At 44.5% G+C, this 16,309-nt stretch overlaps 1 protein-coding gene across 1 annotated transcript in view; it reads right to left on the reverse strand.

The window, feature by feature from the left end:
* The window catches only part of CSMD1 (CUB and Sushi multiple domains 1), a 2,539,710-nt gene that overhangs the window by 741,336 nt on the left and 1,782,065 nt on the right, over window positions 1–16,309 (reverse strand). Inside the window, exon 17 of the mRNA XM_077487775.1 lies at window positions 144–331. Within this exon, the coding sequence (XP_077343901.1) occupies window positions 144–331 (188 nt within the window). The remainder of the gene's footprint in view (window positions 1–143; window positions 332–16,309) is intronic.

Genomic DNA, 16,309 nt, shown 5'->3' on the forward strand with positions numbered 1-16,309 from the left:
AAACGTGTAATTTGGAATATGAACTTATGAATATTATGATCCGTTATTATAGTTAACATGCTCAGATATTAAAAGCTAGCAAAAATGTTAAAAAATCCTTTGATAATACCTATAGTTAAGCATAATAGCAAATTATTACTTACTTTCATAGCGGATTAGAAAGCCAACATTGGAACGACTGTTATCAGTTGTGAATAACAGATACAGGTAATTCCCTGTACTAATAATAAATTGTGGCGCTTGTGTTCCATGGTACTCTCCAATCAATGGTGATGAATTGGCTGGCCCATCCCGTACTTCTAGAATATCATAATTTACTTCAGTCTGAAATCTAAGAAGCAATGCAAATAAATAACAGTATGCATTTAATAATTGTAGCAATATGGTATGGGAATTATTGTTGTCAATAAAAGAAGCATAATTTACCACCTAAACATCATTATTACCATTTCTCAATTATGAAGTGAAAAAAGCAAGCAGTAAACCTGCATGACATGTTTAAAGAAAAAAATATATAGTATAATTTTTTTCTTTTTTTTTTAAATATGGTAAGATCCTAACAGGTTATCCCTGGGATTAGGTATACAATTGCCCTGGCATTTCCTACCATGTTGCACAGTCAGAGTCAACTCAATGCAGAGGCAGATGAGGTGCCCAACTTAGGTGTTGGCATACTGACAGTTTAGCATAGTTTACACAAAGCAGCAGCTTCCCTTGTGTAATCTGTGGTCCTACTGTTATGCCTCGTACACACAGTCAGATTTTCCGATGGAAAATGTTCAATGGGAGCCTTTTGTCAGAAATTCCAACCGTGTGTAGATTTGGTTCTCAAATTTTCCGTCAATAAAAGTCATTTGCATAAATTCCAATCATGTGTACACAATTCAGATGCACAAAGTGCCATGCATGCTCAGAATAAATTAGGAGATGGAAGTGCTTGGTCTGCTAAAACTAGCGTTCATAATGGAAATAGAACATCCTTTAAGTTGCAATTTTTTAAATAGTTTAATGCAGCGTATTCTCTTCTTCTTTAGAATGCTAGAAGAATGAAATGATTTTGCTGCTCATATTCACACAGAGTTCTCACAAACTGATTTCTTTATTATTTCTTGTGATCTCATGAATAATTTTAATTTTGTTTTTTGTCAGATCTCCATAATAATTTCTGCATTTTTTTCTAGTGCTTTCCATAATATTATTTCTCATTTTGTGTGTCAAGTTACCACTACACCATTATTATCTTGTTTTTTTTGGTGTTTTGTTTGGTTGGTGTTGGTGTCCCTTGTGAATTTGACCTTGTATTTTTGAAATGTAACTGCCTACTCACAAACAAACTGTTCTTTTTGAAGTAAAACACATAACCAAGTATTTCTGAAGAATAAATATCCATTTATTCTGGGTCATAACAAAATAAAGAGGAAGGCAATGCTGGAGAAACTGTTGAGAACACAAGACAAACCCTAATGTCAGGTGAAACTCTCCTAATCTTGACCCAATATAGGCCTCAATCTATAAGCAGTATGAATGAGCCCAATGTTCGAGCCGTTCACCAGTTTGCTAAATAGTGAACAATTTGGGGTGTTTGTGGCAAATTAAAAAGCCGCGGAACAACCTTTAAAAGTCTACGGAAGAAATCAAAAGTGCTAATTTCAAAGGCTTATATGCATGGTGTAGTTATAAAAAGTGTTTGGGGACCAGGGTTCTGCCCCAGGGGACATGTATCAATGCAAAAAAAGTTTTAAAAACTGCAGTTTTTTCAGGAGCAGTGATTTTAATAATGCTTAAAGTGAAGCAATAAAAGTGAAATATTCCTTTAAATTTCATACCTGGGGGGTGTCAATAATATGCCTGTAAAGTGTTGCATGTTTCCTGGGTTTACAACATTCCCTGCACAAAGTGACATCTCTAAAGGGAAAAAAGTCATTTAAAAGTACTCGTGGCTATAATGAATTGTAGGTTCCGGCAATACACATAAAAGTCATTGGAAAAAACGGTATGGGATTCCCCCAAATTCCATACCAGGCCCTTCAGGTCTGGTATAGATATTAAGGGGAACCCTGTGCCAAAATAAAAAAAAATGTCTTGGAAATGATCGGGCCACATGGCGACAACACCGTGTGGCCCTGTCCTCAGTTATAAAAGAGCTGTCACCTGAGAGGACGGTAATTACGGCGGGTGCCTTTCTTTTTCGGTCCATTGGCAGAGCAAGAGAAGAAGAAGAAGACTTTGTGGGACAGTTTATTTTTTATTTTTTAATAAAAGACTTGTCCCCAAGCCGTGTCATGTCCTTTTTACCATTTTCACACTTATTTTGTGAACTGGTAGGCCATTACCATTTCAAACAGGGGGAAGGCCGGGATCTGGGGGTCCCCTTGTTAAAGGGGACTTCCAGATTCTGATAAGCCCCCCGCCTGCAGACCCCCACAACCACTGGGGAAGGGTTGTGGGGATGAGGCCCTTGTACCAATCAACATGGGGACACAGTGTTTTGGCTACCCCAAAGCACCCTCCCCATGCTAATAGTATGTGGCCTGGTACAGTTCAGGAGGGGGGTGCTCTCGCATCCCCCCTCTTTTTCTGTGGCCTGCCAGGTTTCATGCTCGGATAAGGGTCTGGTATGGATTTTTGGGGGATTTCCATGCCATTTTTTTTATTTTGGTGCGGGTTCTCATTAAATTTGAGGGGGACCCCCACACAATTTTTAAAAAACAATTGGTGTGGGGTTCCCCTTAATATCCATACCAGACCTGAAGGGCCTAGTATGAAATTTGGGGGGACCCCACGCAATTTTTTAAAAAATTTTGGTTCAGGGTTCCCCTTAATATTCATACCAGACCAAAAGGGCCTGGTAAGCATTCACCACTCTTCTGGCTCTGGCCAGATGGTAATTATAAACCCTCTGGTCCTGGGTAAGGGTCCTCATGGCTTCAAAACGGTCGGCTGATCAGAATGAACTAACAGAATGCACTGAAAAACAAAGGCCAGAGCTGAAAATTAGATACGAGCAGACAAGGACGCACTAAAAATCAAATATGTAATAGAAATACAAACCCACAAGCACAAACTGAAGAGCAGTAAGGATCGGAAAAGCAGGAGGCTGAAAAGTGCGAATGGTCTGTCACCAAGCTTCTACTAACACGAGATTAGCGTAAGGAACCCAAAGGGTGGTGCACTTGGTATTGAACTTCCTCTTTCTAGTGCCGTCATACGTGTTGTAAGTCACTGCATTCTTAACGTTCGCAAATTCCGACCAACTTTGTGTGATCATGTTTGAGCCAATATCCGTTGGAAAAAAAAACATAGATTTTGTTGTTGTAATGTGCGATCCTATGTATGAGGCATAAGTGTGTAGGCTGGCTCCATTCTGAATCAGAAGCTCTGTGTTCTGTGTGAGACTGGCTCTAAAGGATACAGCAGAACTCCACTGATCACACCAGGAGAGCCATTTTCCCAGTGCAATCTGCAGAGCTAGGCTGTCAGTATGACAGCTCAGTCCTGCTATAGTTGTAGCCTTTATTTATAAATGAATGTAATTTGTAATGTGTACATGTATTACAAGAAAAAAAGCTTATACCTCGTTAAGCTTTAGTCAGTCCATATTACTTATTATAAATCCTTTCATCTCCTTCTTTCCTTAGCTTTTTCTGTTTAAATACAAACTTTAAAAGTGTGCTATTTTCTGTTTTTGTTTTGTAGCATTGCAGTTAATAATAAATAAAATAGTTTAAAATTATCAGGTGCAAATTTTTATTTATCTTAGATCCCAGATGGAAGAACAGATCTCGGTTATCATAATGTTAGGGAAAATATGAATCTTTTTTACACTGCTCATTATGATTAAATCAGCCCATCCTCATCCTTTTCAGTTTTTCAGCAACTGTACTTGTGAAAATGCAAGCTCAATCCTTCTCAGCTCTGGTTTGATATATTCACCTCTCCTGCAAATTGAACAGCATGGCATGCAGCTTAGAAATGTTAAAAATGTGTATAATATAATGTTACGTGGGATGTTTGTAAATATACAAATATGATCTAACAAATGGCAAGGTACCAAAGCCACTGTTCATTTTGGTTATTAAGCATGGCATAATTTTCTTAAATGTCATCACTTAAACAAGGACTCCTTCAAGTAGGTGTGGGTTTGCAGTAGGATTCTCCGATGAATGTTTCCTCAAAATATAATGTACAGTCATATAAACCAGGCAAATCCGAAGTTGCTTAGAAATATTGTATCTGACAGGAGTTTCCAGCATACTTTCAGCTGGGATAGACTACATAGGAAGGAATGCAGACTTCATTATGGAAGCTGTAAATGACAAAGACTGTTGAATATAGGATCATACAGTTATGTAATTTTGTAAGAGAACTCAGTTTTCATCATTTCTTCAGAGTTAATCTAACTCTTAGACAAAAATGAAGCTCAGTTTTACACCTGCTGACTGGCAGAAGACCCTTGACAAGAGTCATGTAAATTATACATATAGAACAAATGTAGAAGATGTTCTGAAAAAAATATTTCAGTAAAGGCTGTAGGGAGACTCATCACTGGATGAAGTCTGGCTTCTAAGAAAAGTGATTAACATAAACCTACATAACATTACAGACAATGGATGGTGAGAGATTAGTGACATTTTTTAAAGACACATGATATATTTTGTAGATATGGTAGACCAGGGAATCGGCATGAACCCAGAGTGTAAGTAAGTAGGTGACCATAGTCTTGTTTGGGGATTTTGTTGTACAATAAGCAGCAATAATAAAGGCCATCAGTAGGCCTAGGGGAAATGTTTCATGATTACCTGTTTAGCAAACAGTATTCCTGATGTGTTTGACTTATTTGAAGATGTGGAATTGGAAATATCTGTATTCGATTTATAATGTGTGCTGGTGCACAGCACAGATTAGAATCCCTCCTATTATTCTGACTAGAATCCCCAGGTTTAAACAACTGAAAAGGGGGGGGTAGCGCGGAACTCTGAGGTATGGACACTTAGCCCCAGAGCTCCGTCCCACTCAGGCTGACAGGCTCTCCCTGTAGCAAGTGATATCACTCGGCACCCTGCTGCTTACCCTCATAGTGGCTCGGACAACACAGGGAACAGTTGTATGTCCAGGGGGACAGTCTGGAGGAGCCTAAAGGCACAATTTGCCGGGGATCCAGGGACGGCTGAAATTCCCAAGATGGCAGGGGACCAGCCAGCACACAAGGCTGCTACACCTGGAATCCCTGTGAATGTCTCCTGGAGCGATCAGCATACAGCAGAGGTATGTGGAGGGAACCCCATGCAAACACTTTACAGGGGCCCAGCTTCCCCAGCATCCATGGAGTCTCTCATTAACCAGACAATGGATGACCTCTTAATGTTTACCATGCTAGCACCCTCTCCTAGGCCAGTGGACCCCCTACAGGGAGATACACATCCCACTCACACCATCAAGACATGACATTTGTCTTCACTAAGTTTACTGAAATGCTAGACAGGGGTCCCTCCCAGACTGCTGCAAAATTATATCAAAAAGATATCAAAAATGATCTCCAAATCCTGGGCACACGTATTGAAACTATCGAGACCAAAGTGGATGCCACAGTAGCACAGGCAAATCAGAACACTGACAGTTTACAAGACCTGCATAACCAACTTGAAATAGCTATGGCCAAAATCAATGACCTTGATAACAGGTCTAGAAGATATCAATTTAGGATTAGAGGTCTACCTGAAAACATTATGGAGGTACATGAAGCAGTTAGCTCCCTCATCAAGGAGATCATCCCGGACATTCACCTTCACAAACTGGAACTGAATTGAGCCCTTAGGCCTCTGGGACCTCCCCGCTCAGATGGGTTACTCAGAGACATTGTGGTGAAACCTCATTATTTCGGGTTTAAAGAAGTGATGAAAAGAGCCCGCTCCTTTCCACAACTACTGTTAATGGAACACCCAATCCAGATCTTTGCTGCTATATTACCCTCCACAATCCAGAGGAGGTCATTCAAGCCCCTACTGTTGGCTTTACAACAGAAGAATATCAAATACTGGTGGCTATTCCCCTTCAGCCTCAAATTTGAAATCAACAGCAAATCATTCAGGTTTTTCTCCTTTCCTGAAGGAGAGCAACTGCTAAGGAAGTTGGGCATTATACCCAGAGACCCACCTTCGCCGATGCAAACCGCTACATCAAACACTATGAAGCGACCACCCCCCTCTAGCCCTCTGACTTCTCGTTGCCAAACATCCAAAACCAAAAAAGCCAAAGAAGGCACCAAAATCAAAAAAATCAAGGAAGGTTTGCCTCCATGAAGAAAATGTATGTCACTTCTGACCCATTGTCCTTACCTCCTGTGGGAGATTTATCTATTTCTCCCCCTGGTCTTCCCAGGGAATGAAGAAAGTTTTATATAGGGAAGGAGCTCCTTGTATTCTTTTGACCCCTGTGTTGACAGTTCTTTTCCACCAGCATTAGTACTGAACTGCCATTTGAACCTCCATAACAACCTAAACTGATAACGGTGATCGCCCCCTTGATGTGATTCCCTGCCTCAATGGATGAAGATCAATAGTCTGGACTATTCCAGTAAAGCCTTAATTGGTTGTTAGGCTTTCAACCCTACCCATCAATATCTATTGGACTCAAGTCTTCAGTTTTACTTCTCATAAGCTTTAGCTCATTTACTGCTCAGCATATGCATATATACTCAATGAACATTAGGTTGTAATAAACATTTACCCAATGGTCCTCCTCCACACCCTGATCCTACTTTTCCTCCCTTTCTTATCCCCCCTCCCTACCCCCACTCTCCTCTCTTGCACTCCTCCCCCATGCATCATGTGTGCACTGATTGAACCAGTCTGTGAAGCTCATACTATATAGGTGTTCATGTTGATATCCTCCATTCCGTTCCTGGCCTGGATCTCCCCTCTCTACAGAGGCAAAGTTGTAATTTTGATCACAGGCATGAGGGGTGTTTCCCACTCCTGCCCTATGTGTTCTACTATACTCTCGCTGTTCTATCTCTACTCTTTCCTTTTTACTAACTTTTCCTTTTTTTCAGTGACCTGTCTAGCATCACGTCATTCCTGGTTTCTGATTCATTTTACAGAACAAGGGTTCATTCCACTGGCCATGGAGATCAACATCTGGTGTGGGGTAAGTGACGGCAATTCCCTGGCATTTTCTCTCAAACTGCTCCATAGCTAATCCCAGTGCACCAAACACATCCATGTGCATTGCATCACAAAATATGCAAGGAATACATTCTCCGGTTAAAAGCAGGAACATTTTCCAATACTACCACACCCAAAAAATATCCTCCAAGAGACACAATTCCCTAGCACTTATTGTTCCTCTTTCATCTACTCCAAATTCCCCAAGTTCCACCTTGCCAATGCCAAAACTAAAACTAAAGGGGTGTCTATTAGGGATGGGTGAACAGTTCAGCAGGAGCATAGGTTCGGACTGAACTTTCGCTGTTTGGACGTTCGATGAGCATCCCGAACCAACCACAATGCACTTTGGTGCTGAACAGTGAATTGCAAGCCCTGATTGGCTGAAGCAGTTAAAGCTTCAACCAATCAAGGCACAGCACACTATCAGAGTCATGACTGGACACCGTCATCATGACTATCCAATCATGGCTCATTTCCGCTTCACAGTATAAAAGTATTCCTTCAATGGCAGATATTTTCAGTGTGATTTTGGTGTGGAGAGAGATAGAACAGGGCTCTGTTCAGTGCTATTCTTTAGTGTGATATACTGTGCTATTTTGCTTCAATTGTTAAGGACAGCTCAGATAGTTTCACTGTAGTGTAGTGAGACCCTGTCATTGTTACACACATTAGTGTAGAGTAGGAACAGCTCAGATAGTGTCAGTGTAGTGACAGTTAAACACTGTCTATTTAATTGCATTACTGCCAGTTTAACGTCATTTATTTATGTGTGCATTACTGCCAGTTTAACGCCATATTGTTTTGTGTGCATTACTGCCAGTTTAACGCCATATAGTTCTGTGTGCATTACTGCCAGTTTAATACCATATAGTTATGTGTACATTACTAGTAATTTAACGCCATATAGTTTTGTGCATTACTTCCAGTTTAATGCCGTTTACTTCTGTGTGCGTTACTGCCAATTTAACGCCATATAGTCTTGCATGCATTACTGTCAGTTTAACTCCATATACTTCTGGGTGTGTTACTGCCAGTTTAACGCCATATCGTTTTTGCGTTACTGCCAGTCTAACACCATATAGTTATGTGTGTCACTGTACCTTTGGCTCATTATATTGCAGTATATTATAGAGTATCCGTGGAGTGTGTCTGTGTAGTGTGAGTACTCAAATTAAAGTGCACTAAACACCTCTTTACATTGCTTAAAGTGCATCTACGTACATATTTCAACTTCTTCTTTACATTTGCTTATAAGCACCACCCACTCCCTCCCAATAGTGTCTGGGAGGACAACAAGGAGAGGAAGATGTTCTATTGGCGCTGTAAGCAGTCCAGCAACAAATGTGTCCACATGCAAAGGTGGATGCGGTGGTCAGTTCTCAGGCAGGGCATCATTTCCTTTGTTTAGTGAGTTTTCCTGTGCTATCCTGCGTGCTTTCAGAATGGGCATTCGGTGCTGCAGGAGGTTTTGTTACTGATCATAGAACGCGCCAGGCTCTGTGGAACGTTTGACTTTCATAAAAATTAATCAGTCATGAATCATAGCTGGATTACCAGCTATGAAGCCCCTGATGCCGATGTCACTGATTAAGTCTTTTTGGGATGTGGAATCTCTGCAGGTCTTCGAGGCTGCCTAGCTTTGAGGGTGTTCAATAATTTCATCTGGAAGACTGTTTTTGGTATAGGCATCATGGGCACAATTAACACTCAAAGGCCATTTTTTCTGCACCTGTTTGACAGGTGCATATCATTGCATTTTTTTACAACAAGGCCAATTCTTGCTTTCATCAAGAGTACCTCTATAGGGTTATGGTGGAAAAGCATCAACGACACCCAAAGACCAATTACATCATGGAGCTGTTGGTTGTTAGAGACCTTGCGCTCCTCCACCTTCCATTTGAGGATGCCCCGTAGACATACTTGGCCACTAGGGATGAGCTTCGTGTTCGAGTCGAACATACGTTCAACTTGAACATCGGCTGTTCGCCCGTTCGGCGAATTCCGAACGTTATGGGCCGTTTACGCCAAATTCGTGTGGCGCTCACGGCCCACAATGCACTGCGATGGTGCAGTGCATTGCTGGCTCATGATTGGCCAAGCATGCACTGTGACCCCGCATGCTTGGCCAATCACAGCGCTGGCAGTGAGCAGAGCCTGTGGCCAATCATAGCTCAGGCTGTGTAGTACACGCCCCACACTATATAAGGCCGCCAGCGCGGCGGCCTTGTGTAGTGTGTTGGCGTCTGTAGCAGTTAGTGGGTGTTCTGTGTACCTTCAACACAGTATACATCGATCGTTATCGACCGATTTTTCGTTCTTGCTCTTCTGTAGTGGTTGTTGTCTGTGTGCCCTGACCGCAGTATACACCGCTATATTCACCTATATAGCTAGCGATATATCTATCTTTTATAATAGAGCTGTCAGTCAGTGTTAGGAGATTGTGCGTGCTGTCTGCGTGCTCTGAACGCAGTATACACCGTTATATCCACCTATATAGCTAACTATCTTTCTCGTTTTAAATAGAGCTTTCAGTCAGCAGTAGGAGATTGTGCATGCTGTCTGCGTGCTCTGAACCCAGTATACACCGCTATATCCACCTATATAGCTAACTATCTTGCTCGTTTTAAATAGAGCTTGCAGTCAGTGTTAGGAGATTGTCCGTGCTGTCTGCGTGCTCTGAACCCAGTATACACAGCTATATCCACCTATATAGCTAACTATCTTGCTCGTTTTAAATAGAGCTTGCACCTACATAGCTCTTCTCTATTTGAGCCATCTGCCATCTGCAGGAGTTAGTGGAAGTTGTGTGGGCCTCCAGCACAATATACACTACCCAATTGCTGGTTTTCCCAACTTCCTTCAGGCCATTACCATGTCTGGAAGGCCAGCAAGGAGAGGCAGACAGGCGCGAGCCGATAAAAGGTCAAGCAGGCTCTGCATCGTCATCATCAGCACGTGGCCATGGGACACGCTTGTCCTTCTTTTCGGCAGCTGGACATGTTGAGCCGCAACATGCCAACGACTTGGTAGAGTGGATGACCAAGCCCTCTTCATCCTCCTCATCCTCTCTCACCCAGGCTCAGGGTACTAGCAAAGCAGCTGCCAACGCATCGTCTTCCCTCCTCTCAATGTCATCATCAGTGACTCCTTCCCTAGACCCACCACGTCCTCCTGAGCAGTCTCCTGAACGTTTTGAGCACAGTGTTGGGTACATGCTCCAGGAGGATGCCCAGTGTTTTGTAGGCTCTGATGATGATACTCAGCTAGAGGAAGGCAGTAGCATGAATGCAGAGAGAGGGGATGCTCAAGAAGGACAGCAATCTGGCAGTCATGTTCCACAAGCTGCAGCATACTGCCAGGTTTGCTCCAGCGATGAAGAGGGAGGGGATGATGAGGGCACTGACTCCACGTGGGTGCCTGGTAGGAGAGAGGAGGAGGAGGCACATGTCCAACGAGGTAGGATGCCCTCCGGGGGCCAGCTTAGGGGCAGCACACCGACTGAATCACACCGCAGAGCTCCGCCTGTGCAGGGCGCTGCCTCTGCGCGTTATTCTAAAAGTTCTTTGGTGTGAGACAAGTGCATCAGATCGCACCGCTGCTATTTGCAACATATGTCTCAAGCGTATCTCGCGTGGCCAAAACATCAGCCGCTTGGGCACCACATGCTTGACCAGACATATATTGACCTGCCATGCAGCTCGTTGCCAAGCGTACCTCAAAGACCCACACCAAAGAACAAAGCGGACCTCTCCTTGCTCCTCCTCAGCTGGCATCTCCAACCCCACTAGACCTTCAGTCCTCTCTGAAACCTGCTCTGAGAGGAATGAAGGTGTAGAATTAGGTGTGTCACAGCCAAGTGCTTCCGGGCACTCTGCTAGCAGTACACCCACGTCTGATTATAGCAGGCAAATGTCCCTGCCCCAGCTGCTGGACCGGCGAAAGAAGTTCACTCCCAGCCATCCACATGCCCAGTGGTTGAACGCTAGCTTGGCTAAATTGCTAGCACTTCAACTGCTGCCTTTTCAGTTGGTAGACTCGGCCCCCTTCCGTGAGTTTGTACAATGTGCGGTTCCTCAGTGGCAGGTCCCCAAACGCCACTTTTTCTCACGGAAGGCGATTCCGGCTCTCTACCGGCATGTGGAAGGCAATGTCCTTGCCTCCCTGGACAGGGCGGTCAGCGGTAAGGTGCATATTACCGCTGACTCATGGTCCAGCAGGCATGGACAGGGACGTTACCTGTCTTTCACGGCCCATTGGGTCACTCTTCTGGCAGCTGGGAAGGATGCAGGACAAAGTGCAGTAGTGTTGGAGGTTGTTCCGCCACCACGCCTCCAAAATGCTACTATTGGTTGTGACACACCTCTCTCCTCCACCCCCTCCTCTTCTTCTTCCTCCATGGCCTCTTCCAGTGCTCTGTCCTCAGAACCAGCGGTGCTCCGTAGGCGTTCCAGGGGCTACGCAAGTACGCAGGCAAAACAATGTTTTGTTTGGGGGACAGGAGCCACACTGGGGCGGATGTTTTGTCAGCTCTGCAGGGGCAGGCCGAGAGGTGGTTGACGCCACGCCAGCTTAAGCCAGGAATGGTGGTTTGCAACAATGGCACCAACCTCCTCTCCGCCCAGGGACAACTGACCCATGTGCCCTGTGCGGCTCACGTCCTTAACCTGGTGGTGCAGCGGTTCTTGGGCAGGTACCCGGGCTTACAGGATATCCTGAAGCAGGCCAGGAAAGTCTGTGTGCATTTCCGCCGATCATTTAATGCCTGTGCTCAGCTGGCTGAGCTCCAAAAGGAGTTGAACCTGCCCAAGAACCGCCTTATATGTGACATGCCCACCAGGTGGAACTCAACGTTGGCCATGCTACAGCGGCTGCACACGCAGCAGAGGGCCATCAATGAGTACCTGTGCGACTACAGCACCAGGACAGGGTCAGGAGAGCTTGGTTTTTTCTCACCACGCCAGTGGGGCATGATCAGGATGCATGCACTGTCCTGTCACCGTCTGAGGAGGCCACAAGGATGGTGAGCAGTGACAGTGCATGCATCAGTGACACTGTTCCACTTGTCCACCTCTTGGAGCATACGCTGCATGGAATAATGGACAGGGCACTTGAGGCATAACAGAGTCAGAAAGAGGAGGACTTCCTTGCCTCTCAAGGCCCCCTTTATCCAGACAGTGTTCCTGCTGTGCCACCCATCACACAGGAAGAGGATGAGGAGGAGGATGATTGTGTCAGCATGGAGGTGGAGGCTGGCACTCAGCAGCAGCAGCAGCAGCAGCAGCAGCAGCAGCAGCAGCAGTCTTGTAGGGATGATTTAAAGTCCCAAGAAACCCGTGGACTTGTACGTGGCTGGGAGGAGGTAGCTGCGGATCATGTTGTCCTTAGTGACCCAGAGGACTCCGGACTGAATGCCTCAGCAAACCTACGCTGCATGGCCTCCCTAATCCTGCAAAGCCTGCGGAAGGATCCTCATATTCTTCGGATCAAGGAGAGGGACCATTACTGGCTGGCCACTCTCCTTGATCCACGGTACAAGGGTAAGGTTGCCGACCTTATCTTGCCATCGCAGAGGGAGCAGAGGATGAGACATCTCCGGGAGGCCTTGCAGAAAGGTCTGTGCAACGCGTTCCCAGAGACTGGGAGGTTACAAACTCCTGGTCCTGGACAACATGATGCTGAGGCATCGGTCAGAAGGAGCGGTGGAGAAGGTGGCCGTCTGATCGATGCTTTCAGACAATTTTTTAGTCTGCAGCCCCAAGGTATGATTGGTTCCAGCAACCATCGCCAGCGTCTGATTTACATGGTGCAGGAATACCTAGGGGCAAGGTCAGACTTAGACACCTTTCCCACCGAAAATCCTCTGGCTTACTTGAGGATGGATCACTGGCCAGAACTTGCACAGTATGCAATTGAGCTACTGGCCTGTCCTGCATCCAGCGCTCTTTCGGAACGCACCTTCAGTGCTGCTGGTGGCTTTGTTACCGATCACAGGGTGCGCCTGTCCACCAAATCAGTTGATCGACTGACCTTCATCAAGCTGAATCAGTCTTGGATCACCCACAGCTACCAAGCACCTGAAGCTGATGTAACTGAATAATTTTTTTTGAAATATCACATCCCTTCAAGACTGCCTATGCTGATGCTGAGTGACTGTCCTGTTATGTTGATTGTCTATCCTCTTCCTCCTCCGCTGATATGTGGGAAGAAAATTTCTGGTTCTGGGTGATGCCATCAGCCCAATTTTTCTGCCCCTGTTTAACAGGGGCGTTTAATAACAATTTTTGATGCAATGCTTTGCAGCAGGGCTAATTCCTGCACTACAACTAGAGTATATGGGAGAGGTTGCAGTGTCGTGGCACCAGCACCGGTGCCCAAGGCCCAATTTTTCTGCCCCTGTTTAACAGGGGCGTTTAATTACAATTTTTGATGCAATGCTTTGCAGCAGGGCTAATTCCTGCACTACAACTAGAGTATATGGGAGAGGTTGCAGTGTCGTGGCACCAGTACCAGTGCCCAAGGCCCAATTTTTCTGCCCCTGTTTAACAGGGGCATTTAATTACAATTTTTGATGCAATGCTTTCCAGCAGGGCTAATTCCTGCACTAAAACTAGAGTATATGGGAGAGGTTGCAGTGTTGTGGCACCAGCACCAGTGCCTAAGGCCCAATTTTTCTGCCCCTGTTTAACAGGGACATGTAATTACAATTCTTGATATATTTCACAGGAGGGCCCGTTCCTGTGCCCACCCAGAGTAACTGTGAGGACTTATAGTGTTGTGGCACCAGCACCACAACCACCAAAGGTCAATTTTTCTACCACTGTTCAACAATGGCATGTAATTACAATTCTTGATATAATCGTTCCCAGCAGGGCGCTCCAGCACCCACCAAGGGTCACTTTGAGGGCTTACAATGTTGTGGCAAAACCAACACCTTGTTCCGCCATTTCTGCAGAGCATATAGGGCAGGCCCCTACTTTCAAACATCCAACTTACAAACGTCTCCTACTTGCAAACGGAAGGAGACAACAGCAAGTGAGATGAAAAAAGACGGACGGCAAAACAAATTATACAGGGGTGATAACCCTTCCCTATGTTTTCCAAAAAGCTTAAAAATAGTTTTTTTTGACTAGAGCTACACTTTAAAAATGTACCAGTTGAAAATTACAAACGGATTCAACTTAACACAACAAACTTACACAGTCCATGTCTTGTTTGCACCGCCTGTATACTGCTGTTCTGAGTATATAGGGCCTGGGGGCCACACGTATTTCCTTTTTTTAATATGGGTACGGGGTTCCCCTTAATATGCGTACAAGACCCAAAGGGGCTGGTAATGGGCAGGGAGGGCTACCCATGCCATTTTCTCAATGATTTTCAACCATATTGCAGGAACCAGATATAACATTAAAACCGCAAGCAGTTTTAAATGACGTTATATCCGTTAAATGTCATTTTGTGCAGGGACTGTTCTAAACACGGGAAACACGTGGCACTTCACAGGCATAATACATATACCCCCCAGGCACCATATTTAAAGGAATATTTCACTTTTTTTTCACTTTAATCGTCATTAAAATCAGTGCTCCCGCCAAAACGGACGTTTTTAAAACTTTTTTTTGCATTGACCCATGTCCCCTGGGGCAGGAGCCAGGTCCCCAAACCCTTTTTAGGACAGTATCTTACATATTAGCCGTTAAAATTAGCACTTTTAATTTAGAACGTTCGAGTCCCATAGACTTCAATGGGGTTCTAACGTTCGTACGAATTTGGGGTCCGTTCGAAAGTTCTGGTGCGAACTGAACCGGGGGGGGGGGGTGTTCGGCTCATCCCTATTGGCCACTATATCACCTTTATCCTCAGCTTCTTTAACAAGGCAGTGGTCATCTTGGAGGTGTGTTTGGTGTTGTCATGTTGGAATAGTGCCCTGCAGCCCAGTGTCTGTGGGGAGGGGATCATGCTCTGCTTCAGTATGTCACAGTACATGTCGGCATTAATGGTTCCCTCAATGAACTCTAGCTCCCCAGTGCCGTAAGAAGTCATGCAGCCCCAGACCATGACACTTCCACCACCATGCTTGACTGTAGGCAAGACACACTTGTCTTTGTACTCCTCACCTGGTTGCCACCACACACACACTTGACACCATATGAACCAAATACGTTTATCTTGGTCTTATCAGACCACAGAACATGGTTCCAGTAAAGAATGCCCTTAGTCTGGTTGTCTTCAGCAAACTGTTTGTGGGCTTTATGGTGCATCTTTAGAAGAGGCTTCCTTCTGGGACGACAGCCATGCAAACCAATTTGATGCAGTGTGTGTCATATGGTCTGACACCCCACCCCTTAATTGCTGGCAGCACTCATACATCTATTATCCAAAGACAACCTCTTACTATGATGCTATGATGCTGAACACGTGTAGTCAACTTCTTTGGTTGAGCATGGCAAGGCTTGTTCTGAGTGGAGCCTGTCCTGTTAAATCACTGTATGGTCTTGGCCACCGTGCTGCAGCTCAGTTTTAGGGTCTTGGCAATCTTCTTATTGCCTAGGCCATTTTTATATAGAGCAACAATTCTTTTTTCAAATCTTCAGAGTTCTTTGCCATGATGTGCCATGTTGAACTTCCAGTGACCAGTATGAGAAAGTAACACCAAATTTAACATACCTGTTCCCCATTCACATCTGAGACTTTGTAACACTAACGAGTCCAAGGACACCGGGGAGGAAAAAAGGCTAATTGGGCCCTATCTGGACATTTTCCTTTAGGGGTGTACTCACGTTTATTGCCAGAGGTTTAGACATTAATGGCTGTGTGTTATTTTGAGGGGACAGCAAATTAACACTGTTATACAAGCTGCACACTCTCTACATTGTAACAAAGTATAATTTCTTCAGTGTTGTCACATTAAAAGATACTGTATAATAAAAAAATTACAAAAATTTGAGGGTGTACTCACTTTTGTGAGATACTGTACATGGGGTCTGGTGTGGCTCACAGGTGCACAAATGCACACCCTTTGCAGATGACATTCTACTTTTCATTACCACACTATCATTATCACTACCCAATATCTGTAAGTTGCTGGACAGCTTTAGCACAGTCTTGGGTTTGAAGGTAAATTTTTTGAAATCTATAGTTTTAAA

This window comes from Lithobates pipiens, unplaced genomic scaffold (genome assembly GCF_037356315.1).
Source record: "Lithobates pipiens isolate NorthernLeopardFrog02 unplaced genomic scaffold, aLitPip1_a1.2 Scaffold_18, whole genome shotgun sequence".
In the NCBI taxonomy this organism is placed as follows: Eukaryota; Metazoa; Chordata; class Amphibia; order Anura; family Ranidae; genus Lithobates; species Lithobates pipiens.